This window comes from Corvus moneduloides, chromosome 9 (genome assembly GCF_009650955.1).
Source record: "Corvus moneduloides isolate bCorMon1 chromosome 9, bCorMon1.pri, whole genome shotgun sequence".
Lineage (NCBI taxonomy): Eukaryota > Metazoa > Chordata > Aves > Passeriformes > Corvidae > Corvus > Corvus moneduloides.
In genome coordinates this window covers 18,001,645-18,028,378 of record NC_045484.1, presented here as the reverse complement: position 1 = coordinate 18,028,378, position 26,734 = coordinate 18,001,645, and the positions used below count along the sequence as shown (strand labels likewise).

At 44.1% G+C, this 26,734-nt stretch overlaps 1 protein-coding gene across 3 annotated transcripts in view; it reads right to left on the bottom strand.

Annotated features, from left to right (window-relative positions):
• The window catches only part of DDAH1 (dimethylarginine dimethylaminohydrolase 1), a 97,023-nt gene that overhangs the window by 44,242 nt on the left and 26,047 nt on the right, over positions 1-26,734 (bottom strand). Inside the window, exon 1 of one of the 3 annotated variants that reach the window (XM_032117711.1) lies at positions 13,568-13,906. The exons of the other annotated variants lie outside the window; for them this stretch is intronic. Coding sequence (XP_031973602.1) covers positions 13,568-13,873 — 306 coding nt within the window. The 5' untranslated portion in view covers positions 13,874-13,906. Of the gene's footprint in view, positions 1-13,567; positions 13,907-26,734 lie in introns of those variants that run through there. 3 annotated transcript variants of the gene reach the window in all.

The window sequence follows — 26,734 nt, the reverse complement described above, 5'->3', positions numbered from 1 at the left end:
CTTAAGATGAAGCGTGGACAGAGCACATTTTTACTGCACAAAAGCTTTTGGCAGTTTCTGGTGACTGCTGACATCTGTGCCAAAGTTCGTTCCCCTAAGGATGGAGAAATGAGAAGGATAAAGTCATGCTTAGGAAATATCAAAGTCAGGACATGAAACAATAAGCCCCGGGAGGGACAGAGACAGGCTTGCAGCTAGCAGAGGGGACAGTCATGGGAGTATCTTCCCGCCAGTACCACAAACCTCACTGCCTTAGATCAGAACCTGGATAGCAGTCCCCTTTCTTTGTTTCACCTTCCCCTGCATTTACTTTTGCTACTCCCCCGTCAACCTGAATGGCCAGGACACAGAGCCACAGCAATGTGGACTGCAGGGGAGCCACGGCTCCAGCTACTGGGTCAGGCAAAACTATTGGGAGGGTTACTGGAGCTAAGTGACAGGCACCAAAGCACAGATGCAACACAGGAGCCCATCTTCCCTGCCCTGTAACATCTAAAGGACCAAGGCTCTCATGACTCCAGCTTGCTGTCAGAGCATCACTGATGTCATTGGTCTACACCAGGCTTCCACACAACAGGCTGATGTCTGTGAAGACTTTGAAAACACAGAAAAATGCTCACCATCCAACCCTGGCCACACCAGCTCTAGTCCTGCTCCTGCAAAATCTCTCCAGTCAGCCCTGCACCATGCACAGCTGGTCTGATGCTCTCCTGTCAGACGTGGCTTTCAGGCTGCTCATGGCATTATCGCAGATACAAGATGGATGCCACTCCTGGCAGCCTGCCATTCATCAAACCCACCTAGAAACAGCTCTGCTACTGCTGTTCGCAGGCATAAAAAGACCAGCAGTTCTAGTCTAAAATTTTTTGGGATTGGGTTATCTGTGAAGCCAGAGCATAAGGTCAGAAGAGTGGCACCTTTTCCAAATGGCTCCTTGCACTAGGAAAATAAATACCTATTTCCTGTTACCAATGCTGGTGTTTTCAGGCCCATTTAATCTGTATCATGCTACTCAGGAAAAACCTGTTGATCATTTCCACAGCACAAATTGGCAGATTATCAGCTGCCATCAGCTGTCCCACAACAAAATACACCCCAAAGTCCACGGGAGACTGTTCTCCCCTGGCAGCTTTCTGAAAAGGCTCTTCTAGGACACTCTCTTCCATAACATTAAGCCTTTAAGCCTGACTCTCAATATATTAAACTTCTATTTGCCAAGCATTCACTCCTAGGCCTTTCTAAGAATCATTTTGTAAAGCTTGGATGGCAGTATGTTTTCACAGCTGATGTGGAAAAGCTAGAAACAACATTTCCCAATGAGAAATCTCTGCTTTACAAAGCGTGCACTGTTTCTTAGGGTTAATCTGACTTGCTAAGGGCTGGGGGGGCTGCAGAATTCTTTTATATTGTTGACGTAAAATATCTCTGTCTGTCTTCATGGTGGAATCCTTCCATTTTCTACTACCTGCTCTAGGATGGATATACTGAGGCAGGGAAGAAAAATCAACATGTGACCTCAGAGCACCCATTGCTGTTGCTAGTGATGGCCCATCTTATGCCACTGGACACTGATTAAGCCTGAATACAAGTTTTCCCTTGCCAGGTGAGAGGAAAACACCAGCAAGATCTGTGCAAGGCTATGACAGGGCATCTGCCTCCCAAGCAGCCAGTGCTTGGAACAACTCGTGACCTTCAGGATCACAGCAAGCGACTCATTATGAGTCTGCTAAACAGCTATCAGTATTACAGCTTATTCATAATACATGAACAGCTTAAGTGGGTCACAGAGACCTGTATATCCCAGCAGCCTGACTCCAACAGCAGCCGGTACTGGCAGCTTAAGGAAAGAATAACAAAGAGGACAAGTGTAGAGTGCCGCTGTCTCCAGTATATTTTCCCCAGCTTATTGTAAAAGGCAGTGCACATATTTCCAAAGCCAGCTACTGCATCTGGATCAAAGAGTTAAACCAGCTATTGATGGATATCTCCTTCATAGCTGACATCCAGCTGTACTTTTGCCCCCTCCCCCCCCCAATCCTGCAACATCCTGGCAAGGACTCTGACAGTTCAGTTGTGCACTGCATGACAAAGTACTTCCTTCTGCTGGAATTTGCTGCCCAGGTATTTCTCTGGATGTCATTTTCATACTATCAGTCCCAGTTCACTTCTTCTGTACCACTTAAGATATTGTAGAACTCTCCTGTTTCTCCCCTCCCCTACTCAAAACCACTTTGAGCTGAAGGCATTTATCTAATTAGTGTCGCTTCATCCAGGAACAGTCCTACACTGCAGCAAGGTCCTCTCATTCATCCACACACCTTTTCTGCTTATTCTGCATTTCCAAAATGGGTAACTAGAACCTCACACAGCATTTCAGGTCCAGATGAATACACAGTTTGAGCCAAGTCAAGAAAATGGCCTTTCAGCAATACTGGAGGTATATACTGCTCATCTGTCCTAAGCCAGAGCTCTGTGGTCAAGGCAAGCTGGTTGGTTTATTGCGTGACAATAAGATCACGTTCCAGAATAAGATGAAGTTTAACGGAAACATTTGCTTTAAGGGTCATAAAAATAAGAGATTTCTGTATGGCAATACAGAAGCTCCATTTCACATGGATTGGATTTTCACAGTTGGACTTGCCAGCATCAATGAAGATGTGGCATCCTGTACGATCATGAAGTGCTGACAAGGGCTTTCCCATATAGACAGACAGGTCACTCCCCACCCCTTTCTTTGACAACGTCTCTCCTACACTGACTTCTGCCTTGACTTTTCCTGCACTGGAGGTGGTGGGGCTAACTTTCAGTTTCCTTCCTTGCAACCAATTCAGACCAAAGGGATCAAAGAATTACTGGACAAATATCAGTAAGGCCAACAGCAGTGTAGTGTCTGCCTAATTTCTTTTAGAAACCTACACTAAAACCAGCTGTTCTCTGCACACATTTCAAGCTGCTGCAGCCAGGGGGAATGTGGAAAAGGGTGTATGACAACCCTGTGCCACCTTCTTGTCTAACACCCTCTACTCCAAGAAAGCACCACAGTTAGAATTCTGTTTCTGAATACACTGGCTACAGGAGTCACCCCAAACCACCTTGCAAAAAAACCTGGCAAACTTCATAGAAGACCTCAATCAGACCTTTCTACCGAAAAATACATGTATCCCATTCATATAATTCTCCATCAGTATCTATTGTTTCTGTCAGTTTGTATTTGCCTCTCAAGAGCACTGCTCACTCCAGCTCCTGCTAGCACAGGCACAAGTACTTCTATCAGAGGCTTTTAACAGGTTCAGAGACATGAACTAGTGCATTAAACTTCAGTGAATACCTAGTGACTAGCAATAGCCATGCCACCTCTCCTCTGTAAAATGTCGGAAGAACATGAGATTCATCACTTTCACTATTTTAAGCACAGAGATGACAGCCACACTCAGTACTCGGGTAGGTGAAGCGGTCCAAAGTGCTTGTACTGTTTGCAAAATTAACTCCTACAGGACTGCTAAATCTCTCTACTTCTACACAGAGGCACAGTCTTCAGTTTACTACTAAACATTTAAATTATTTTTAAAAACATAGCTTGTTATTTCTGGAGAGCAGGCCAAAAACTAGCTCTATCTCTAAAACACTTGTCTTTCTAGCCTGGGTTTGCGTGGAGATGACCATCTCCATGGCTGCTGGCCTGCAGCTCAAAGGACATCAACCACACTGAAATGCAGAGACACATGCACAAGCAGGATTCTTATCCTGCAAGATCACCCTGAGATACAAGATTCAGCTTCCTGACAGCTCTTACATTAAAAGCCTCAGAAAAAGCAAAGAGAAATGCAAAATCAATCACAACACTGTCAACAGCTTCGAATTACGTAGCAGTTTTGTTTTGGTTTGCTTCAGTGGCCAGCTGGGACTAAGCTGAGATAGATGATTTCATCTCGCCAGAGAACTTCAGTTGGCATCCGGAGACAGGCGTGGATAGCCAGATCCTTTACTTTTAGCAAACATAATGAACCCTCCAGAAACAAATTATCACAATCATTTTTTAAAGATGATGTCAAATACTGAATCTCTCCTGACATGAAAATGAGTTCTGCAAGTCTTGAACGAGCTGATTTTTATATACTTGCTTGGTTTTAGTATTGACTCCAAGTGACAGAAAAATAGCACACTACAGTGTGGTGTAGGTGATCACTGGCCTTGGATCAACGCAGGACCTGACTCAGGTACATCTCAGCCATAAAACATTTCACTTATTTTTTTTTTTTCTGAAAGAAGAACTCCTAATACTGCTATAAAAGGGGCAGCAATAAAAGATATTGTCACCTGATGCTGTGGGTGCATCATTTATCTTCACCCTAGAACTGTGACTGACCAGATCTGACACCAAGAGCGAAGCTCTCTTACACCATAAACTTGATTAGAGATAGGCTTCTATAATAAATACAGAAAAAAAGCAGAATGGTTTATTTTTCAATGGGATGAATGATCAGTAATTACTGACAGTAATTTCTTTCTTAGTAGGAATGTATTTTCTGTAGTCACGACTTCTGGTTGGCAAGGCTGCCATAAACAATGCCTTCTACACAGATGTTTATATGGACCAGTGTAACTTATGATTAATGAAGACTGTTTTGTATATGTAACCTTTGTTTCAGGTCAGCATTTAATAATCAGGTCTACACTTTTGATCCAGCACTATTTACCAGGAGACTTTTGACAGTGACAAGAAATCCTCTAAAAACTGAATAACACAAGCACAGATGCTGCATTCCCAGACTGAGCTGCTAAGCTCACAAAATATTCAGCATGAATGGAGTAATCCAAGTTAAAACTGGCTATACAGCCACTTCCCACAGCATCCTCAGCAGAGTCATGCTGAGCCTGCAGCAGAGGCAGAGTACCTGCTCCAGAACCACTTTGGAATAACCAGTAATAGTGCTAGCAAGTAAAGTCTGCATGTGTTTATTTTAATGAAAAATGTCAGTGCTAATATCAGCCATGCTTGCTGAAGAGCTGCATGCCCATGTCACCTTACCAAGAGGGACAACTGAAGACAGCAAGTTTAAGGGCATAACCAATCAGACAGACTACACTGGGGATGTTATGAACCCACCTTTGACTCTCAAAACCAAAATTCCAGAAGTGACTGTGGAAAAATAGTTTTTGCAATGCTTTTAAGTAAGGCAGTTCCAAAAAAAAAAAAAAAAAACCAAAACAACCCAGAATAAACAAAAAACTACAAAACAACAACTACTTAGGTTCAATTTGAAAGTCCAGGCAGAAATTTCTTGGGGAAGGAACAGGGTAGCTCCAAGCCCCATGTATAAATCAATGCAGCAGCAAAGGATCTTTTCACTTGCTGGAAATGCTTATGGTTATTTGGAACCTTTAACCACTTAGCATTTGCACTGAACCATAAGCTCACCAAGGGCTATTCACCACAGCCAAAGGAACAGTGATTAACAAAGTACAGAAGCTGACATCAGGCTTGCACAATAATAATCAAGTGTCCACAAGAGATTAAAAAACAGGCATTTAATTTGGGTTGTGCCTTTTTTTAATCTTCTGGTCAGCAACTGGGATATTCCTGAGAATCCTGACATCACAATTCAATAACAAGGTCTAAATATGGCTTCTACTAGAAAAACATGAAACCCAAGCTGCTCCTAGACTGTCTTTAAAGATTGTTTTACAGTTCTATAAATAGAAACCAATTATAATGAATACAGTCCACTTACATTGATCTGACTACACGCTACTTCCTAACATTTTCATTAAGTCAGGGATCACAGAAGCAAAATTGAAAATGAAAAAAGTTCTTGGCATGGCCAGTTAGCCTTACTAATGTAGGGTCAGAGCTACATCAGCAATGAACTTTCAGACCAAAGAACCACCTGCCCAAACCAAAAGGCATCACTTAAACTGTGAAGCAGATGATTTTTGAAATAGTCTGCTTTAGGAGGCTAAAACACCTATTCTATGTATAATGATAATTACATTGGCTCCTGATAAAGGTCTACCTGATGCTGCTGAAATGATTGGGTTTTTTTAAACTTCTCAGTACTGTTTAAGAAACTTTTCTCCTCTACTGCATGCTTTTCAGTTAATTTATATACTAATACAAAAATGCTGAAAATTAAAGCTATTGATATAATAAAAGAAAACACTGAAGTAGATTCTGATAAAGAGTTACTTCATTGCCTTCTGTAACCCATGATGGGCATCACTCATCATCCTGGAGAAAGCCTCCGAGTGACACTAACTTTGTAGAAGATCATTACATTTGGGTTTGCCAATTATAGGCTCAAAGGAAAACCAAATCCCATATTAAAACTCAGGTATACACCATATCCAAAGTCTGGCTGGTACTTCTCAACTTGTTTTCAGTATGACAGAAAATAAATGCTGACAATATCTTGCACACTTTAATTCTGAGGTTAGACTGAGAACATGATGAAAAAGATAGGCTAAAGGAGTATATGTATATGGCTCAGTATAGAATGGGAAAGGTATTAAAAAACCCAGTCTAACAAGAGGGTGGAAAGGTACCTAGCGCCATCTCTAATTTTTGTCAGCCTTCATGTAAAGTGTTTGCCCATGTTTACTTACCTGCTGTTTAAAGTACTAAACAATTACACTGTGGCAATCTGTGCTTTCTGTCGTAAGTTTTCCTGGCAGAACACCAAAGCTGGTCTGGGTCATCAAGGGTAAAGCACAATAAGGATGTGCAAAGGGGTCAGTGAAAACATAAAAGACCATCATAATTTGTGCGACAGTTTAAAGAACCATTAATTATTTTAAATGGTAATAAAACATTTAATCTCTTGCTTCTCTAGTGACCAGACATGGAAAGGAGATAGATCCCTGCCAGTGCCAGCTCAACCAGGGTGGTACCCACCCAGCAGAAAGCCACAGCCTTGCTAAGCTCTGCACCCACATGACCGACAGCGCTTCCCAGACAGAGCTCAGTGGGAGCACACTGTCACCCTGAGCTGGACTGCAGCGTGTGCCCTGCTCTTTCCCCAGTGCTGGCCAGCAGCACTGAGCATCCCTGTGGAAGGGGTGCCCAGGTACAGAAGCTCCTCTACTTGGTTCATCGCTGAGGCTCAGTCAGCTTGTGCCCAGCATCAAAACCACCTCCGTAAAGAAAAAAAAAAAACCAGGTCACTGACAGAAGAGACTCCCTTCTGAAGGGAACAGAAGGCCCCCTATGCAGACCAGACCCACTTCTTAGGGAAGCCTGCTGTCCCCCTGGGGCCCTGATTAAAGATGGAAAAGAAAGCTTCTCCCCTGATATAGCCCTCAGATTATTATCCATTCTTGATTTTTCAGGTGTGCAGCAATGAAGTTCCAGCAACAAGTCTGAGGGCAACCAACAGACTTCAGGGCCTTGGGACAACTGGTTAAGGGATCAGGAGCACAAATAGTATCCCCCTCTATCTTTGTAACTGCTGGGAGTGATGAGTGAAGAAACGAGAGAGCCAGCATGTCAATACCTGGCTCTGAGCCTGGTGCCACCAGCAGAATTTTTGGGTTTTGATAATGGGTATGTTTACACAACAGCAGGCCTGCTGGAGACACTTGTCTCTCTCCTTGCGCAGGAGTTAGGACTCATTGAAAGAGCTTTAAACTAAATTTGAGGAGAAAAAGAGATAAAACCCAGGCTAACTAGAGATAAGCCTGGGGGCAGCACACCACTGTTTGAGGCATGGTGTGCTAGTGAGGTCCTTCCATTTGATGTCTCAGTGGAAGCAGGGGATGGAGATCCATGAGGCAGCAAAGGGTTACTGATGTGTTAGGTCCCTCTGGATGTGGTGATTGCTCCTCAAGAGAAGGACTGGTGAGTGATCTGGTGGCTGAAGGCCACCTCGGGCACAGCAATCATGAAATAAGTTTTTGATTATCGGAGAAATTGGCCTGTTTAAGGGACTGGTTGATAGAGTCCCTTGGGAGGCAGTACTGAACTGCTCGTGGGTAGGAAGGCTTTCCAGAGGGATCTGGAGAGGTTGGATCAATGAGCCAAGGCCAGTTCTATGAGGTTCAACAACACCAAGTGCTGGATCCTGCATTTGGGTCACAACAACCCCATGCAGCACAACAGCCTTGGGGAAGAGTGGCTGGAAAGCTGCCCAGCAGAGAAGGACCTGGGGATGCTGGTTGACAGCATCTGAACATGAACACAAGCCAGTGTGTGCCCAGGTGGCCAAGAAGGCAAATGGCATCCTGGCTTGGATCAGCAATAGTGTGGCCAGCAGGACCAGGGCAGTGATTGCCCCTCTGTGCTCAGCACTGGTGAGGTCCCAACTCGAGTGCTGTGTCCAGTTCTGGGCCCCTCATGACAAGAAAGACAGTGAGGGGCTGGAGTGAGCCCAGAGAAGGACAGTGGAGCTGGGGAAGGGTCTGGAGCATATGTCCTATGAGAAGCAGCTGAGGGAGCTGGGGGTGCTCAGCCTGAAGGAAAGAAGGCTCAGAGGGGACCTCATCACTCTACAAATACCTGAAAGGGGGTTATAGTGAGGTGGGAATTGGTCTCTTCTCCCAGGTCACAAGCAACAGGACAAGGGGAAAGGCCCTCAGCTTGCACCAGGGGAAGTCTGGATTGGATATTAGGGAAAATTTCTTCACTGAAAGGGTTGTCAAGCTTTGGGCTGCCGGGGAAGTAGCTAAATAACCATCCCAGAAGACATTAGAAGGATGCACAGATGGGGCACTCAGGGACATGGTTTAGTGGTGGACTCAGCAGTGCTGGCTTAACAGTTGGACTCTACAATCTTAAAGGTCTTTTCAAACCTAAATGGTTCTATGATTCTAACTACAGGCTCACTTGTACTGGTATACGCTATAAAATAAAACCCCCATAACCTAATCAAGTTCAGGAGCCAGCAGAGCCTTAAATCTCTTTCTCCTGAGCCTGGCTTTTCTATTACTTTGCAATAGATGTCATTAACCTGCAGGACCATCTATATCTACAGAGAGAGTGGAGAAAGGTCTTGCATTTAGCAGCAGCTATGCAGTATTACCTCAGTGTATACAATAGATAAATAACTTAGTAAACTCTTTTTGCCTTCTGTTTTTTAAGAAACTTCCACCTACTGGCCTGAGAATTATCCCTGAAAGCAGTAAGCTGCAGCTGGGACAACAGGCCAGTGTAGGGTGCGAGCTATGGTTCATACACAGCTACACAGCCCTGCAGAAGCTGTACAGGGTGGGAAAGGGTGGCAGCTGAGGGTGTTCAGCACTGAGGAGCAGGTTACCTGGCCCAGCACAGCTGTAAACTCTGCAGAAGCACTACTGTGGACAAAATCTTGCCATACAGCAAGTAAATTTGGGAAGAGATACCCAGAGACGCTGAAAAAGCAATTAGGTGGTTTCTCCAATTCTTGTTGAGAGGATTTGACAAACACAGTCCTTTGCTGCTCATCCTATCCCTCACTGCTGAAAGACCAGCTATCCTACGCCACATGAATGCAGTCACAAGTGCTCCCAGTCTTGGGGAGTAGGGAATAACAAAAGCCTTGGGTAGAGGTTTCCTCTTACCCAGGGAAGGAAACACACTGAGCTCTTCTGCGACAGCTCCTGCAGTTTTCCCAGCACCAGCTAATTCTCCATTCCCTGTGTGGCAGCTGAGAAAAGGCCAGGTCACTGTGGGTGCATTCTGCTGAGCTTTTGGGTTCCCATCTGTCTGCATAAGCACAGGAATGGTGGAAATGTTGTTTTGTGCTGTCCCAAGCACATTAAGACAACTTAGGCAGCAAGAGCAATGTGCTGATGAGGGCTCTTCACAGCAACTAACCCTGCTGTATTCAGAAGGTGACGTTGAGAGTTTATACTGGAGGAATAAACAATTGAGAACATACTGCTGGAACAAAAGGTGCTGGAACTGGCAATCTGATCAGTGATCACAACATTTCCACTGGACTTACTCGACTTAAGCATCAAGTGCACTGGTGACTGCACACAGCTAAACAAAACACCAACTTAGACATATTAGCAATCTACCTCTGGCTTACTTCAAAAGCCTTTACCTTTCTGCCAGATTCAAAACTCCACAGAAACTATGAATTTTAAAGTACGTTCAGAGGCTGATAACACAGAAATATAATGGCTTGAAATAAGTCTGACTTGCAAACAAATCATTAAATGCATGACTAATTTTTTTACTTTACTAAAAAAATACTGGGCTCTTTCCCAGCGCTGCCTGAACATGACCAAATTTAATTCAATTCTTTTTTTCTCCTTACAATAACTTGGAGCAAGAACAGACATAACCCTAGATTTTATTTTGTTTTGCTCCAGACAGACAATCAGTAAAGAATCCAATGTTGCTGGGGGGATAAGCAATAATATCTATAAAGCCTGAAAGCTCAATCAATGCTATTACGAACTACTGCAGAATTTTGTCTACTGCATGGCGTTACCGTAATTGGTGACAAGCCTTCTTAATAAGGAGTCTAGTCAGTGAAAGAAAAAGCTGTATTCCTCTTAAATACTGCATTATAGGTTTTCAGTAGCATGAAACAGAGGAGATGAAGACATTACTGCTCAGTTCATGCATCTGGCAGACAGTTTATCACAAGGCACAACACACCTGAAACAGCACTGCTCCAGCTGTGCATGCAACCAGGCCGTTCTCTTTCGGATGCACCTCAGCAACTCCCTGTGCTCTTCAATGTTCACTGGTTTGACCAGGCTTCAGAGCCCAGCCTACCACATGCCTCTTTGGCAGATTTCCTGGACACAAACCTTCCCTCTATTAATTATTTGCAAAAATGGTACCCTACAACCCTGTTTCCCTCATCCTTTCCTTCCTCCACTGCTCCTGCTTGCTCTGTACAAAAATACATCCAACAGTTAAGAGACCAGTAAGACAAGTCCAGCTGAGCCCTGCCTTATAGGGAGTCTCAGGTCAGGAGTGCATGATCAGGAGTTGGGCTTTACTGGGTTAAGCCACACATACGCCAACTGTACTGCTAAAATATTCATGGGTTTGCACTTGCGTTACATAAAAAGAATGAGAGATCACAGTTTGAGAAACTGGTGCTTACGTAGACTGCACCCACCCTCTTTTCCTGTCACCCAGTACAAGTGACAGTGCTCTACAACAGCCTTGGTTCACTTTCATAACAGGCTGACCAAGCCAACTGCTGCAGGATCCTTCCTCTCCTGGGGCAGCACTTTGCACTTGTCTCTGTTCAACCATGAGGTCTCCATGGGTCAGCCCCTTTCTTCAGCCTGGTGACGTCCCTCTGCACAGCCTAGACCTCCATGGCATTGCTTCTCACTCTTGCTCCAGTTTGGGGCCATTCACAGCTCAATAAAGATGCCTCAATCTCCTCCAAGTCACCAATAAAGGCATTTGACAGGGCAGATCATTTGATGGTAGGACAGACCCTCCAGCAACATCACTTGCCACCCAACTCCAGCAACTATCTCAATGGGGAATTCAGAGACTGGATATAAACCTCAGAAAAGTATCTTGAGAGGCTGCTAACAGATGCTCACTGGGGTTAGCAGGAGGGTCAGGAGCAGGTGCTGGGCTCCCTCAGCACAGGGTGGCCACATATCTCAGTGCCTGGACTTCCTGAGCCCCTGTGGCTGGTACCTCCAGAGCCAAAGCTGGAGGCAATAAGAGCAGGGAAGCTTTGGGTACAACAGGAAATAGCCTCTCATGCAGCTACAAGATGCAGCTCTTTCTGGGGAGCTCTATGAAAGTGATGTTATCATAGATGTTTGCCAAGATGTCCAAGGCATACACCAAGCCCTCCACCACAGCATGCAGAGCTCCGGGTAGGCATGTGTACACTCCTGCTTTCTAAAGCCTTTGCCATTTCACTGTTTTCCATATGACATCCTGGTCACTAACTACTCAACACAGACACACCAGCTAAACACAACTGACAGTCACCACGCGGGAAAGGGGAGGATACTTTGGAGGGGAGAGGGAACAGGCAGGGAGCATACTGCAGAAATGAGCACCTTCTCCCCCTTTCCACAAGACACTGCTGTAATGATGTTACCAAGAGGAATAATTGTTGGAAATAAGAGTTAAGTGTTCAGACAAGCACTACACTGCAATGTCATGCACTGCTATAGCTTTAAAAGGGTATTTGTTCAATTATTTTTTCTTTTTTACTTCACAGAAAACTCAAGGGAGTGATTGCTCCATCATTCAAAAACACTAATAATGTTGAAATTATGCCTGGAAGTTCTTTCTCTCCTCTTGTTCATGACTCTGCCTGGACAAGTCACTCATGGAAAGAAGTAAATCCATTCTCCTGAAGGGGAAATGGTACAAATGGCAGCAGGACTCACATCTCTACATACCAGTGCATCATGGGAAGGACCAGTGAAAACTCGCTTGGATTCTGGCTGAAAAACAGCTGCTTCTGAGAGTAGCATGTGGTAAAGCTTTACTCTGGTGCTGTCACCCTAAAAGCACTCAAGTATGTTACAAAGAGTAACATGGTTATGCAGAAGAAGTGCATGTGTACAAGGTGTACACAGTATCTCAGATGTTACACTACACCGTTGGGCAGAATTCAAGAAAACTTCGCAATTGATAAGAGAACGGCACTATGTAAAAAACACCAAAAACCAAGTGGAGCAACTCAGCTATTGCTCTCAATGGCCAAGAGGAGCTACTGCTGCATTAGAGCTAGTGGCCTGTCCCACAGGCACAACAGCATGTGCCTGTGGAACTCAGGATGCACTGGGCTAGCAAAGATGGGAACTGAAAGAGACATGGGGAGGGTTATGCTAAAAGATGCTTACAGGAAGGCAGGCTGTCACTGCTTATTGAGGAGATAACTGGGTGGCACTTCAGTGCATGCACTGCCTGATGAACTAGTTTATGAATGGGCTGAGGACATTAAAAAAGTACTAAGAAGATCTAAAGTAAGGCTCCTGTGGGTGTGCATCCTTCACACCTTCTATGAGGTGGCCTACGTCCCCCATACATGCAGGGGGCCTGCAGTGGTTGCACAGGGAAGGTGACATCGGGTTCAAGGGCATTAAGGCTGACACCAAGCACACCAAAACACACACGAGCTCTTGTGCACAAGCCAGTAGATACAATCATGGCAGGTACCAATGATGCACTGCCTGGGGCTGAGCTCGGGTTGAACATGTACTGAAAACGGGGTTTGTGGACCGAGCAGGGCTGCACCGTGGTCACGAACCCGCACAATCTGCCAGCGACCCATCCCGCCGGACGGGCTGGGCAAGCTAACACGGAGCGAGAGCCCGCACGCCCCAGAATGGATGAGTCATAGTTTACACTGTCCATCCACTTGTCTCCAGGAGCAGAGCACCGCTCTCCAGTAAGCCCAGCACAGCCGGGCTCCGCCGCACAGCGGGCTCGGGTGCCGGCGGCGGGATGCCGGGCTGGAGCCGCTGCACAGCGGGGCCGGTCCCGCCGAGCAGGGCTGCAGCTCGGAGCGCGATCCCCGCTCCGCCGCTCCCGCCGGGGGCTGGGGCGGGCCAGGGGACACGCCCGACGGCGCGGCCACCCCGAGCTCACCTGCGCAGGCATCGCCCCCCGGCCCGCCCCGCTCCGCTCCGCACCGCACCTCACCTCCTTCCTGCGGCTGGGCGCGCCCGGGCGGGTGAGCAGCGCCGTCTCCTCGCAGACCACGGCCACATCCTCCACGAAGACACAGTCAGGGAGGCTCTCGTCGGCCGGCAGCTCCAGCACCTGCAGCCCCAGCTTGCCCCGCAGCACACCCACATACAGCTGATACTCCCTCTCCGCGCGGGCGAAGTCTACCTCAGGGCCCGCCGCGCTGCGCAGCGCCTGCCGGCACAGCGACTCGGGCAGCGCCCGCACCACGGCGTGCGTGCAGCGCCCGAAGGCGGCGGGGCCGCCGCCCAGCCCGGCCATGCTGCGCGGCACGGACGGCGGAGGGGGACGCGAGGGACGCGCGCCCGGCGCTGCCGGCGGAGAAAGCGCCGCCCGCGGCCCGGCCGCGCCCCATTGGCTCCCCACCAGGCACATTTCCATGGGGCCGCCGCCGCGCGCGCCCCCATTGGCTGGCGGCGGCGGCCGGGCCGCGCCATTGGCCGCCCCCCGCGCGGCGCCGCTTACCTGGGCGGGCGGGCCCGCCGACCCCGCGGCGTGGCCTGAGGGGCGGCGGGGCTGCGCAGCCCGGTTCCGGCCGTTCTGTGCAGCGGCACAAGCACGCTGACAGCGTTCTAACCCCCGAGTCCAGTCATATTCTTACATCCATTCCAGCTGGGGTGGGCAGGGGGACGGTTGATGACCCTCCTGCTCGAGGGCGCGTTGGCTTGGCTACCTGCGAGCCCTTTGCCTACTCCTTCCCTGGTGGCACGGCTGAAGACCAGCTGGTTCATCTGGGTGACCAAAGGAAGAATATCCCATGACAAGGGCAGTTCCAAACACAAATCGTAAGGAAATAAGCCCAGCCGAATCTCTTGTCATGGCTTTCTACAGGGCACTCACTGGCAGAGCGTGTCCACCTGCTCGCACTCCTTTGCACTCTTCAAGGTTTCCACCTGTGTGGGGTCGGAGGGACAGCGGTGTTCTGCTCCACCTTTGCCTCAGGGCCTGAAACAATGAGGTTTTTCCACACTTTTCCCTACAAAAAACAAACATTTCCCCAAATTTCGTTTTCCCCAGGTTTTACCTTGGCTGGAGGTTGTCCTGGAGGAGGGCCAGCAGTTGCCAGAGCACATGTCTGTCTCCCAGGCAGTAGGCAAATGAGGCACTGTGCCAGACCTTGAGCCATTGGCAACATCCACAGCGCCAGCCCTCAGCTGTACTGCTCCTGCTCCCACGCCTCCTGAATATCTCCAAGGTCTGTTCTCACCAGAGCAGACGGGAAGAGAGAAGGAATACGAATTTTCCTTCCAGCTCTGCTTTTGCTGGCAAGGCTGTTTCAAGTATCCCTCGGGTCATGGAGGGGACCCCACTAGCACACAGCTCTGTGTTCCCCCTTCAGACCTCAGACAAAACCCAGGCAGCTGCCTTGGCCATGCTGTCACAGATACCTGCAGATGTTCAGCATTTGGGAATGTGGTTAATGAATAGCATGAAGGAAATACCAAAGTGTGTTTCTAAAATGGCAACTCACTTGATTTTCATCTGCATTTTCCACAGGTTCTCCAAATACTCTGTAAAGGCCGCTTTTAGTTAATGTGTGTAGGCACAGTTATTTGAATAACTGTCATTCGCTGAATAATGCGCAAATATTACTTGTGCTTAAACAAATGGACAGGTAATTGAGTTGCTATCATGTAGGACATTTCAAATTCTTGAAAAACCACTACAAGCAGTATTATACTGTCTCTGGTATAATCCTTCCACCATCGTTAAAGCCTGTTTGAACTTATTACATATTTGGGATATGGCCATTGGCACAGTTTGGTTTTCTTTTAATTAGCATTAGTTTTAGCCAGAAGAAAAAGTGCTACTATCCAGTCATTTTAAAACTTGCCACAGTTCCTATCAGAAAAGGTACTGAAAATAGTTTTCCAGCAGGCAATGGATTGGAAAGTTATAGTCAATACAGATTTCTTTGACATCCACAATCACCTTATGAACTTGTAAGTGATGCCAATTTTTAGATCTCACTGAAATTACAGGATATGAGGTGATGCTGTACTGTGATCTCATATACACATGACATACTCGCTAGGACTGTAAGGCTTGCCACAGAGGCACAATCACCAGCCCAGCTCAGGTGGCCGTGGCTGCTCCCTGGGAGCTGGTCAGGAATCACTTCTGACAGCTTCTCAATACCTTTATGGGAGACAAGGCTGGAGGAAGGAGAATCTCTTTATGAGACACAGTGCTATGAGACAGTGCATGCTAGGCACACAACCGTATATTGGCAATACATATTGTTAGCTGTTTAAACAAGGTGTTGGAACTAATGAGTACAGTAAAAAAGTAATCTGTATTCCCATAAATGTATAAAACTGTGCAGTTTAAATATAAATTAAGATCTGTTTTCTGATTGTGATTATTGTTCTATTATTTATGGTGAATAGAAAGGCATCATTAACAATCTAGAAACAGATGCACCCAGAGCAATATTGTGCATATTTATAATAAGATTATCAAAATATCAATTTACTCACAAATTAACATTACGAAATAGAATGTGTTCACATAAACTTATGGGAGTCACGTTAAAATTCATCATATGCAGTAATGTAAAATAGGTCAGCTACAGGCATCAATGTAGTATTTAAATATTGTCTACCTTGTTGACCATCCAGTATTTTCCTGTAACTATGTCCTGCTGGAGAGACTAGTATAAAAGAGCAAAGCTGCCCCCCAGCAAAAAAAAAGCTGTGTCACACTGTGGAAGTCATACAGAACAATGAAAACTATGCTCCTAACAGAATATGGACTGCAGACCACTTAAGCAGTATCACAAAAAGATGTATTTGGAAAGGAGAAAATACTTCATACAGAGAAGGATGCAAATCCAGGTGGCTTGTGACTGACACTGCACAGAGTAATCTGCTGGCAGTGACAGGAAGAAGAAAATTGCTTTGCAAAATGTACTTGAGGGTACATATGTGAACAGTGCATTTGCTTTCGGAGAAGGGAATAGATAATGAAACAGGAGACATGGTTTAAAAGTTATGACAGAAGAATGTTGATACCCAGAGTGAAATTTTATCCATTTGACAAAAAAAAATATAGCAGCATATCAATAAAATTATAGTTTTTTTCACAGCCACGACTTGAGAACAGTCGGCAGCTATGTAAAAAATTACCACAAAGATGAAGGCAGTAATTTCCACAAGGCAGAAGGCAAGCAACAGACTTAAATTGTATCAAGGAAAAGTACAGGAAACTTTCTAACAGTAAGAGCAGAGAAAAAGATTGCCTGGTAAAAATGTGCACCCTCTATACCAGGTGTTTTTAAGAGGAAACGTCTTCCAGAAGCAAAAAGCCAGAGATGGGGAAGAAGGATGGATAAGGAGAGGTCCCTTCCAGTCTTGTGTTTCAGTTATTATTTTTACACTGGATACTATTGTTTTAGTGGAAAAAGCTATGTAATGATGAGTCTAACATGCCCAGTAGCAAATGCACAACCTTTACATGGGTCACTGAAGGTCAGAGATGGCAACTGCTGTTGAACAGTTTGTGTGACCGTGACAAAGGAGAATTTGGATCACTGCTGAATACAAATGCATACCACACAGTCAATTGCTCAGGCATAATAGGCAGCTACAAAGTTGGAAAACATTTCCCATCACTTGCAAATGCTGGAACATCACCGCTGTCCCTAAAACCTTAATGGACATCTCTCACTCTATTAATTAAATGCTACTTGAAACTCCAGAGAGTGAAAAGCTGGGACAAGCCAGCAACTGAACCATTCAGTTCAGTCACCAGCACATCCCACTGTGACAAAAGGAATCTGCACCAGAAAGATGGGGAGACACTGAATTTCACTTTTGAAAATGAATACAAGTTGAAGTGATTTCTTCAGCTCAATAGAAAACTGTGCAACTACTGCACAGCCAAATGCCATTATTAACACTAATCTGCTGGAAAAGCTCCCATTATGATCAATGGATCATTCTCTTAGAAGAGGTACATCATCAGATTTTACTCACAGCCATAGAAGAGAATAAAGTTGCTTTAATCATTCCTTAGGTGCACAAACAGCAACTCAAAGGGGTTTTCACCCAGGTAGTTGTCAGAAGTTTTCTCTTTCTGCTCTTCTACTGTAAAGTAAAAAACCACAGTGACTCAGTGAGGCAGTATTTCTACTAAATAATTAAGTGTCTGGGCTCCTCATCTAGAGGAGCTGAAGACATTGGGCAGGCAACAAGTCATTTCACTTCACCCCACTGCATGGACAAGCTCCCAAGTGCTTTTACATTTTCCAAATGCTGAACAGATTTGTTCGCCATCTATTCTTTACATAACAGATCACTTCTGGAAGAAGAGACCAGCTTCTTCTGGGTGGCATAAATCAAGGGGGCATGTGCCAGCCTGTAGAGAAGTCCTTCTGGGGACCAACACTTTCCCTTGCCTGAGTTGAACCCATGCTATCTCAGAGTCTTACCAGGGTCAGATAAATTCTATAAATAGCTGGTTCAGGGGAAACACAATATTTGTTTTTGTCTCCTATGGGACAATGATCTGGGCGTTTCCTCAGCTGGCATTTTGCATCCTGCAGAGAAGGAGGAATTCCCATGAACTGACAGCTACACAGTTGTTGGGAGACAAAGCTGTCAAAGGGTGATTCTTTGCAAGTCAGCTTGGGAGCATAGTTGCTGTGACACATGGCACCAAGCAGCCTGGACAACACACAGAGGCACAGGGCATTCCTCACATTTGCAGTCTTCCCACATGTTTTGTTACAATAGCTTGCAGTTATTGTGTACAACCAGAATCAACTTCTGGATTTACTTGACTGAGCAAACAGATCACTGAGGCAAGTGCTGCGGGATTCTGACTGTTTACCTTCTGTTCTCCTATCTCCTCACCTTCACCATGCCTTATGGCCTGTTTTACCCTTCTTTCTATGCAGAAGTCACTGTTGAATTTTTTAAAAAAGCATAGGTTAGGTACCACAGGTATGACCATGATGAAAAAATGAGATTAGTAGTCTGTGGAAATTTATGCTGAATTACACAAGTTAACATGCCTCTTACAGAAAATGATAGAAATGCACCATTTGTGTCCCTGATGGACAGACTTCCCAGAAATATGCCAGAAATGCTACTCCAGCTAAGAGAAGACAGAGCTAGGATAAGTGCCTTGCAAATAGTTCTTCTTGTGACTCCAAAACAACAATAAAACTATTTCTGCCACCAGACAGCATTTTAAATAAAGCATGCTATTTTATAAGCTTGTCAAGAAAGCATCAGCTCTAGCAGTAGAAGGGGGCATTCACACTTATGCAGCTACTGTTCAATGGGTCTCATGAATCCAAAACCAGCTGCTGTGAGGTGCTGTAGGTGCCCACTGTGGGGCTTCCTGAGGGAAGAGTGGGATAAAGCCTTTGGTAAATCACGGCTGCTAAACTGGGCTGCATTGATACAAGAGGAAAAATGCATATGCTGTGATCTTTCCTTTCCTTCATATCTACCATCAAAACTATGTTTGATTGCCTAAAAAAGCAAAAGCTTAGAAATGCTGATGGTGGATGCATGTTAGTATTTTTGAAAGGACCTGAGTCCTTTGCAATGTAACTTGAGTTGCCTTTTAATGTTTATCCTAAGTCTCCACTTCCCTGTTGTAGAGCACGTGGATCAGCTGGCAGCACCCTGCAGGTGTGGCAAGCTGTCCTTCTCTCGCATTGCCTGAAAAGCCCTCACAAGCTCAGCAGTAAGAAGCAGTGACATTTGGCTGTAGCACTTTTTTGTTTTTCATGGTTTGCATTTCTCATTCCTTCCAGGAGCCAGCTGCCTGAGAATTAATTCACAGCCTTTCTTATCAGTTAGGCATCTTTTGCCTTGATTTATACAAGCTTTGTACATTGTTGACTTGGTCAGTAACTTGCAACTATGCAACTATAAGCTTTATATTTACCTGAAACTTGTTAAAGTGGAATTAGCTTTTATAGCCACATGAAACAGGATATATGTGTGCATATATATATATATATATATACACACATTTATATATGTATATGTATGCACGTGAGCCAACAACTTTGTGGTTTTCTTTGTGTTCCTGCAAAGGGCAAGGAGTTCTTTTGCCAGCTTCCTTAGCACTGATATTAGTGCTAGAGACAAACAAGCAGATTAATACATCACAACTCAAGCTAAGAAAGTTAAAGATTTCCAATAGGCTTTTCTACAAATTTATTAATGTGCTGTCCTAAGCGTCAGAGTTAAGAAGTTGTAGAACAATGAAGGATACACGGATCAGCTACAGTGTTATTGTATCCGGATGGCACTAACTCTTGCCATAATTCATCACAGAACAGGCATGAAATGATCTTGTCTTCTTCAAAGGGGAATGTTTAATAGCTGTCTGCCCCACCATGGGAGTGCAATGGGTAGGTGCTTCCGTAGGAAGTAGGTAGTATGCAAGGAGTGACACCAGTTGGAAGGCTTGAAGAGGCAATGGGTGATCAGTGATCAGCTTGTTTCATTTGAACTGCTGTTCCTTACCAATTAACCAAGAGGTTTCTGAGTACCTCAAACTCACCAGCTGAAATAGAATGGAGAAATGGTGCACTTGAGGTGCAGTTCAGAAAGGAGCAAAACTACTCCCCACAATTTCACTGACAAGTAGCGCCACCGCACACGACAGAGATCGGAAGCAGCACAGAGGACGCTGCCTGCAGCAGATAAATCTGCAGCAGATAAACCTGTAGGGCACTGCCTTCAGAAGATAAACCTGTACTCTTGATACCACCTAACGTTTAATTCTGAGGGGATGCTGAGCTGAAGCATCTATGGGCTTTAAGGTCTGTTTTTCAAACGTCAGTATAAAGACCAGAGCCTATCTCTGTGTATTTGGTATTAGAATAATGTATCCTTGTAGTGCAAAAGCTTTTTTTATGATGTCCAATTGGAACCTCTCAAGGCACAACTTCTGCCTGATTTACCTTCTATATCTATTGAGAAGAATTTGTGTCCATTGTGTTTTTAACTGTCTTTCAAGTACCCATAGGTTGCTTCTAATTCCTTTTTTAGCCTTCTCATTACCCAACCAAGCCCAGCTCCCTAAATCTCTTTCCCTGCCACCTGTTTCAGACCCCTAATTATTATGGTAGTCTCCTGCAGGGCAATCACCAGTTTCTCAATCTCTCTCTTCACAGGGCAGCCCCAGACTGGACACAGTAGTGCAGATATGATCTCACCAGTATCAAGTAGAGGGGAATAATAATTTCTCCCAGTTTACTGGCCATGATCATCCTGGTGCAGCCCAATACACTATTTGCATAGTTGCAGGTTTTGAACCTGGATCCCACAGTAACCCTCAAATCCTTTTCTGCAGGGGTCCTGGTTCGTTCCTGTTGTGTACAGATCTATCCATTTGCAAATCTTTGCGGTTCTCCTTGTTGACCTTCATGAAGTTGCTGTTAGCCCAGTGCTCAGGTTTCACAGGGTCCATCTGAATTCTCCCACCAATCAGCACAACTCAAAATGAAGGTTTCCACCTCAACATATTCAAATCACAAAGAGAAAAATGTAGATTAAACTGATTTACTGCTGCTAAAATCAACGTCAACCTTCTATATATAATATGAACCCTCCTATCCTTTCACTTGGTTAGGAATAATTCTACCCCAAATCAGTTCCTTCCTCTTAGTTCCACGGAAATACGCCTATATTCAGCTCCAGGGACCTATGTCTAGTTATACCAGTAGAAGATCTCAACACCTTTTCTTGTGCTGTCTTGAAACTGATGGCTACGAGTCTTTTTTTCCCCTGAAATGCTGAGGACTTGTGATGACCTGTAAATCGGTTTGCTATGTGCTGCAGGTGTTCTGCACTGATGCACACACTTCTGTCTGATATGTTGATATTTAGATTTCTCTGCCCTTCAACATTTGGTAGCAGCTTAATATTTTGTGGAAATCCAACTGCTTTAATTTTAGGTAGACATAAAAATGCTGCCAACCACGTTAGTGGAAAGGAATAAGTGTTGTCTCAATAAACTGCTAGGGGAAGTCAGTTCACACAGTGAATATGTCTGCCAGTAACTTTGCTGACCACATAAATTCAGTTCTGTGTGAAATGTATTTGTGAAATCAAATTAAGAGGACCAGTTATGCCTTTTACAATATAACTGCAAAGACAAAATCAGCACTGAAAGCAGAGACCTCTCACTGATTTCTCTGAAAGCTGTAACAGAAAATTTCATGCAGTTTGGCAGTTCTACTCCTTACTGCTATAAATATATATATAGACTAGTGCCTCAAAATGCTCATATTCTTATTCCTTTCAGGATCAGGGAAGAAATGCCATATGGTAATAAGTGGGGATGGAAGAAATTTTATTGTGCACCTAGATAAAATGTAATTATTTAATGATTATGATCATAGTTTAAGAGTATGGATAGATCTAAAATATGATTATCTGCTCAGTTTAACAGATGCATTAACAGCAGGAATGGAACTATATACTTACTTATTCTTTTCAGTTACAAATAATATAAAACAGCTTTTTAATAGCATAGGGAAAAGTATTCTTTCGTTTATTTTTCACAGGAAAAAGACACATTTTTAAAGACAATTAATGGTTTCAGATGCTTCCACTTCTGAGTAGGCTTCTTTCAGGACCTGAAAGCCAAAGACTTGGGGAAGTACCTTGGAAAAAGCAACATCTGAAGTATCCTAAGTAGGACATACGACACCATGAGTCATTTCTCAAAATCTCTCCAGAATCAGTGAAGATAAGACGATGTCATGTGGGAAGCATTTTGTAACCAACAGTAGAACTGCTGTGTATAAAATGAGACTATAACCCAACTCTGAATAGCAAAGGGGATATGTCAATAACTGGTATATTTTAACAGCTATGTGAGGTACCAGATTACTTTTGCTGTGTATATTGTCACCTTCTGATTAGAAAGGGAGATACATAAACACACACAAAAGTAACATCATGATTCTACAATATTCTAATATGCAAGACATAATTCAAGATCTAACCAACCAACCAAAAATACATCATTTTCCTATTTTAAGTTTGGCAAATATTAATCTAAAACTCACCATTTTTATCTCTATTCTCTTGTTCACATAAAAGGCTTGCTTTCTGCTACAGGCTACTTTAATGGGATTAGTTACTAAAGTCAACAGGAAATAAATCACTCTTTCCAATAGGGCCTATTTGAATTGGACTTTTTTTCCTGACACATCAAGTTAAATCTTTCTTAAAGAAAAAAAAAATCGAGATATGACTAGTCAATTACCATATTAATCCATGATAGACATTCCACAGATTCATAGAAAGGGACCTAGAAGGTCCTCGGCTGGAAGAGACCTTAAAAATCGTCTAGTTCCAACTCTCCTGCCCTCGGTAGGGACACCTTGCTCAAAGCCCCATCCAACTTTAAACACTTCCAAGGATGGGGCATCCACAACTTCTCTGCACGATCAGTTTCAGGGACTCACCATCCTTCAGTGAAGAATTTCTTCCAAACATCTAATCTAAATCTCTCCTTCTTTTAGCTTAAAACGATTCCTTCTTGCCTGTGTAAAAAAGTTGCTCTCTTTTTTATAAGCCCCTTTTAAATACTGGAAGGCCACAGTGAGGTTTCCCCAGGGCCTTTTCTTCTGCAGGCTGAACAACCTCAGTTCTCCCAGCCTGTCTTCATGCGAGAGGTGCTCTCTCCTGGTAAATCGGAAGAAGCTGTGCACACATCTACCCTGCACAGGCACAGAATCTCCATTACATACACGATGTTAGATTGAGTAGTTGTATAAAAATGTCTGTGCCTAACGATGCTATTTGCATATTGTAAACTGCAGCAAGTGTGGGGTTTTTGATTGCTTTGCAAAAATAATTCTACCTCCTCTCTCTCTCCTCAACCTTTCCTTCCAAAATATCCCACTTATTTTTTTCCTAGTGACATTACAACATTTGTCCCTACATAATAGCTTTCTCTCTGTGTCTCTCTTTCAAGATCACGACCTTCACCAGCTACATGCCCCTGGAACAATGAAACTGTCGAGGATAGGAAAAAAATGAGGCATTTAGCCCATGAAATTTGGAAGCCTCCCCCAAAAGTGATCATGTTGACTATGGACATCTGTGTCTTCAAAGTGAAATGCAAAATCCACTTCTTTGATCTAATCCTCTGCTCAGTAACACCACATTTATAAACAAACACGTATAATATAAAATCAATATTAACTTTCTCCTGTTGAGCAGAGAGAGAAGAAGGCTCTTTCTGTGCCAATTTTATTTTTGGGAGGCAACTGGACATCACAGAAAAGAGATGTTTTATATAAGGACCTAGATAGGTGGAGATTTTTCAAAACTAACAGCACATTGTGCACTGCCAGTGTGGTAAGTGAGTCAGCTTTTACCATTAGCGCCTTGCAATTCTAACCACATATTTAGCTGAAATCCCACCTGAAATCTGCCGATGAAAGCAGCTTTAGCTTGCACGCAGCAGTGACAGGGAATGAAGATACACATCAGGCTGATGAGCACTAAAAAGTAAATTGTTTGTCCAGATGGAAATCAATAGCTCTCTTCACACTCTTCATTCTTTGGCAAGATCAGGAGCTTTGGATGGCAATTAAAGCTTACCCAGCTGCCAAGTGTCCTAATTACACAAACAAGAAATCCCACATTTCTCCTTTTACCTGAAATATCCTTTGTGCCACATTCATTAAGCTCATTACAGTCAGACCTCCTGCTGTTGCTAGCACTGATGTATATTTTAACACAAAACCCCCAAAGAAATCCTTGCTTGCACCGGGCCCCACCAGTAAGCCATCCTCCCAAAGCCCTGCAGATGCTCTGTGGTGGCCACCAGCCCCTGTGCCACACAGGGATTTTCACAAGGCCCTTCCGGGCAGTGTTTTCCCTCATCCACCCCATTTTCAGTGTTTTTCACCTCCCATTGAATTTTCCAGCCCACCCTCCCTTACGCAGGGCACTTCCCATTCAATCACTGCCCTCCTGAATACTCATTCCTTGGCCATTTGTTTCTTCTGCTCACACTGAGCTTCCCCACATCCTTTCCAGCCGTTGCCCTGCCCACAGAGGATGTGCATGGCTGGCCACGTTTGGGCTGTGTCCGAGGTGCAGTGCTAACAGGCTGTGCAAGGGCTGTGCACGCAGGGCACCCACAGGGGCTGCCTGTGGTCGCTCACCTGCATGAGCAGGTAAGCGGCTGCCCAGGCAGGCACGGCGCTGGCTGCGTGCAGCACAGAGAGCCTGCGAAAGGCAGCGCAGACTGGTGCCATTTTGACGAAATCATTTTGATCTGATTCTCTTGGAAATGAATCTTTTATGTATTTTGTAATTACAGTGTTCATCAATCCTTTGTGAACTGAGGCAGGTCTGGATTCTGAGGAAAGAGCAGATTTTACTTCACTTATAAGGAACAATATAGCAAAAATTTCTCATAGAATTTCATAATTACTTTAATTTTCCTGGCATGTTTTTGGAGCTGTATAAATGAAAGTGGCTAATGGACAGCTGAGTTTGAGCAGTGCAAACAGTTTCCAGGAATTCCTCCTAATTATCCTTGACCAAAATATGCATTTTTTCTAGAAGTTTTCAATAAATCAGGTCTGAATCTAATGCAATTAGTGAAGCCGTGCAAAATATGCTAACGAAAAGAGACACTAAATCTTAGGCCTCTTATTTTATCGTAATGATTAACATTTTATTATGAATTAAATTGGAAAAACCTATTTAGTACCCATGGATCCAAATGCAAGGGGTCTAAAAAGCTCTAAAACCCCAAACGTAATATAGCAGTCCAGTCAGCCCAACAGCTCCAGACCACATTGCCCAAAACATTCTGTTGTATAAATCACTTTGTTTATGCACAAAATGATTAGATTATATTAAATAAGACTACATGAATGGGGTTAACAATATCCACCATATGACAACTAAGTTATGGGAAACATCAAGGGAGAAAAGAAAGGGCTAGAGGGAATCCATCAGTCCCCTTGAGCCATCCATAACCTTTTAATTTACATCTAAGGAAGAGGAAGGTTAAAAAGACCATTGTGAACATTAAAAAGCATTAACTTGTGTTATGCTTTTTTTTCGTGCCTTTAATAGCATTTTGGTTGTCATTTATTCTCAGCCTCTGGTGCACTGCTCTGGAAGGGCAGAGAGGTCTTAAAGGCAGGCATAAATGAATTTATACTGCCAGAGAAACACAGGGGTGCCTTAGAGCTAATAAAAATGGTCTCCACTATCAGAGAAAAGAAATATTGAACAGTCAGTACCATTGTTGATGCAAAAAGTAGTTAGAAATTTCACTTCATCTCAATGTGTTATAGTTTACCAATAAATGCCATACTAATTCTCTTTTAATACAAATAATTCACATGCATATAAACCATTGCAAATAAAGCCTGATAGGAATCCTCCTTGAAAAAGACCATCTGTCTGCCAGTTAGGCACCAAAGGGATGCCCTGCTATTTTATAAAAGCTGCCAGTCAGTTCTAGGTGTGGGATCATCTATCACAATAGGCAAAGTGCCATCTCTCACACTGGTGAAGTGCTGTGTAATTTGCAGTGCTGTGAACATGGTTTGTAGTTATATACCAGGGCCACAGGACATGAATTACATAGTTTTTACATTTCGCTGCTACTGCAAATTCTTAACTGACATTAGCTCCTAGGGATTTTCCAGCAGGGATGAGGAGGAAGAGGGGGGGGGAAAAGACATATTCTGAACTCTTTAGGAGACTTTACTTAAAAAAAAAAAAAAAAAAAAGGTTTAGGAAAAAGAATTAATAATGTCTATATAGCAATATTTTATTATTACTATTCTTGTTTTGTTGTCAGTTCAACTGGACAACATCCCAATAGGACTAGCGTGCCAAAGGACACAATTTTTAATTTTTTATTTTTCTTTTTTTAATGTCTAGGGCTGGAAGTATCTGTCTAGATATGTCACAGCAAGACCAGTTTTCTTCTCCTATTTGTAATGATTTGTAAGCACTGCTGTCAGGGAATATTTGGGTCTGGAAACCAGGTCCGTAAAAAATGATAGCTTATAAACTCTTATGAACCTTTTGGGTGCAATATTGATCATACTTGCTGACTATTGTGACAAATACTCTCCAGGACACAAAGCAAGAAGGC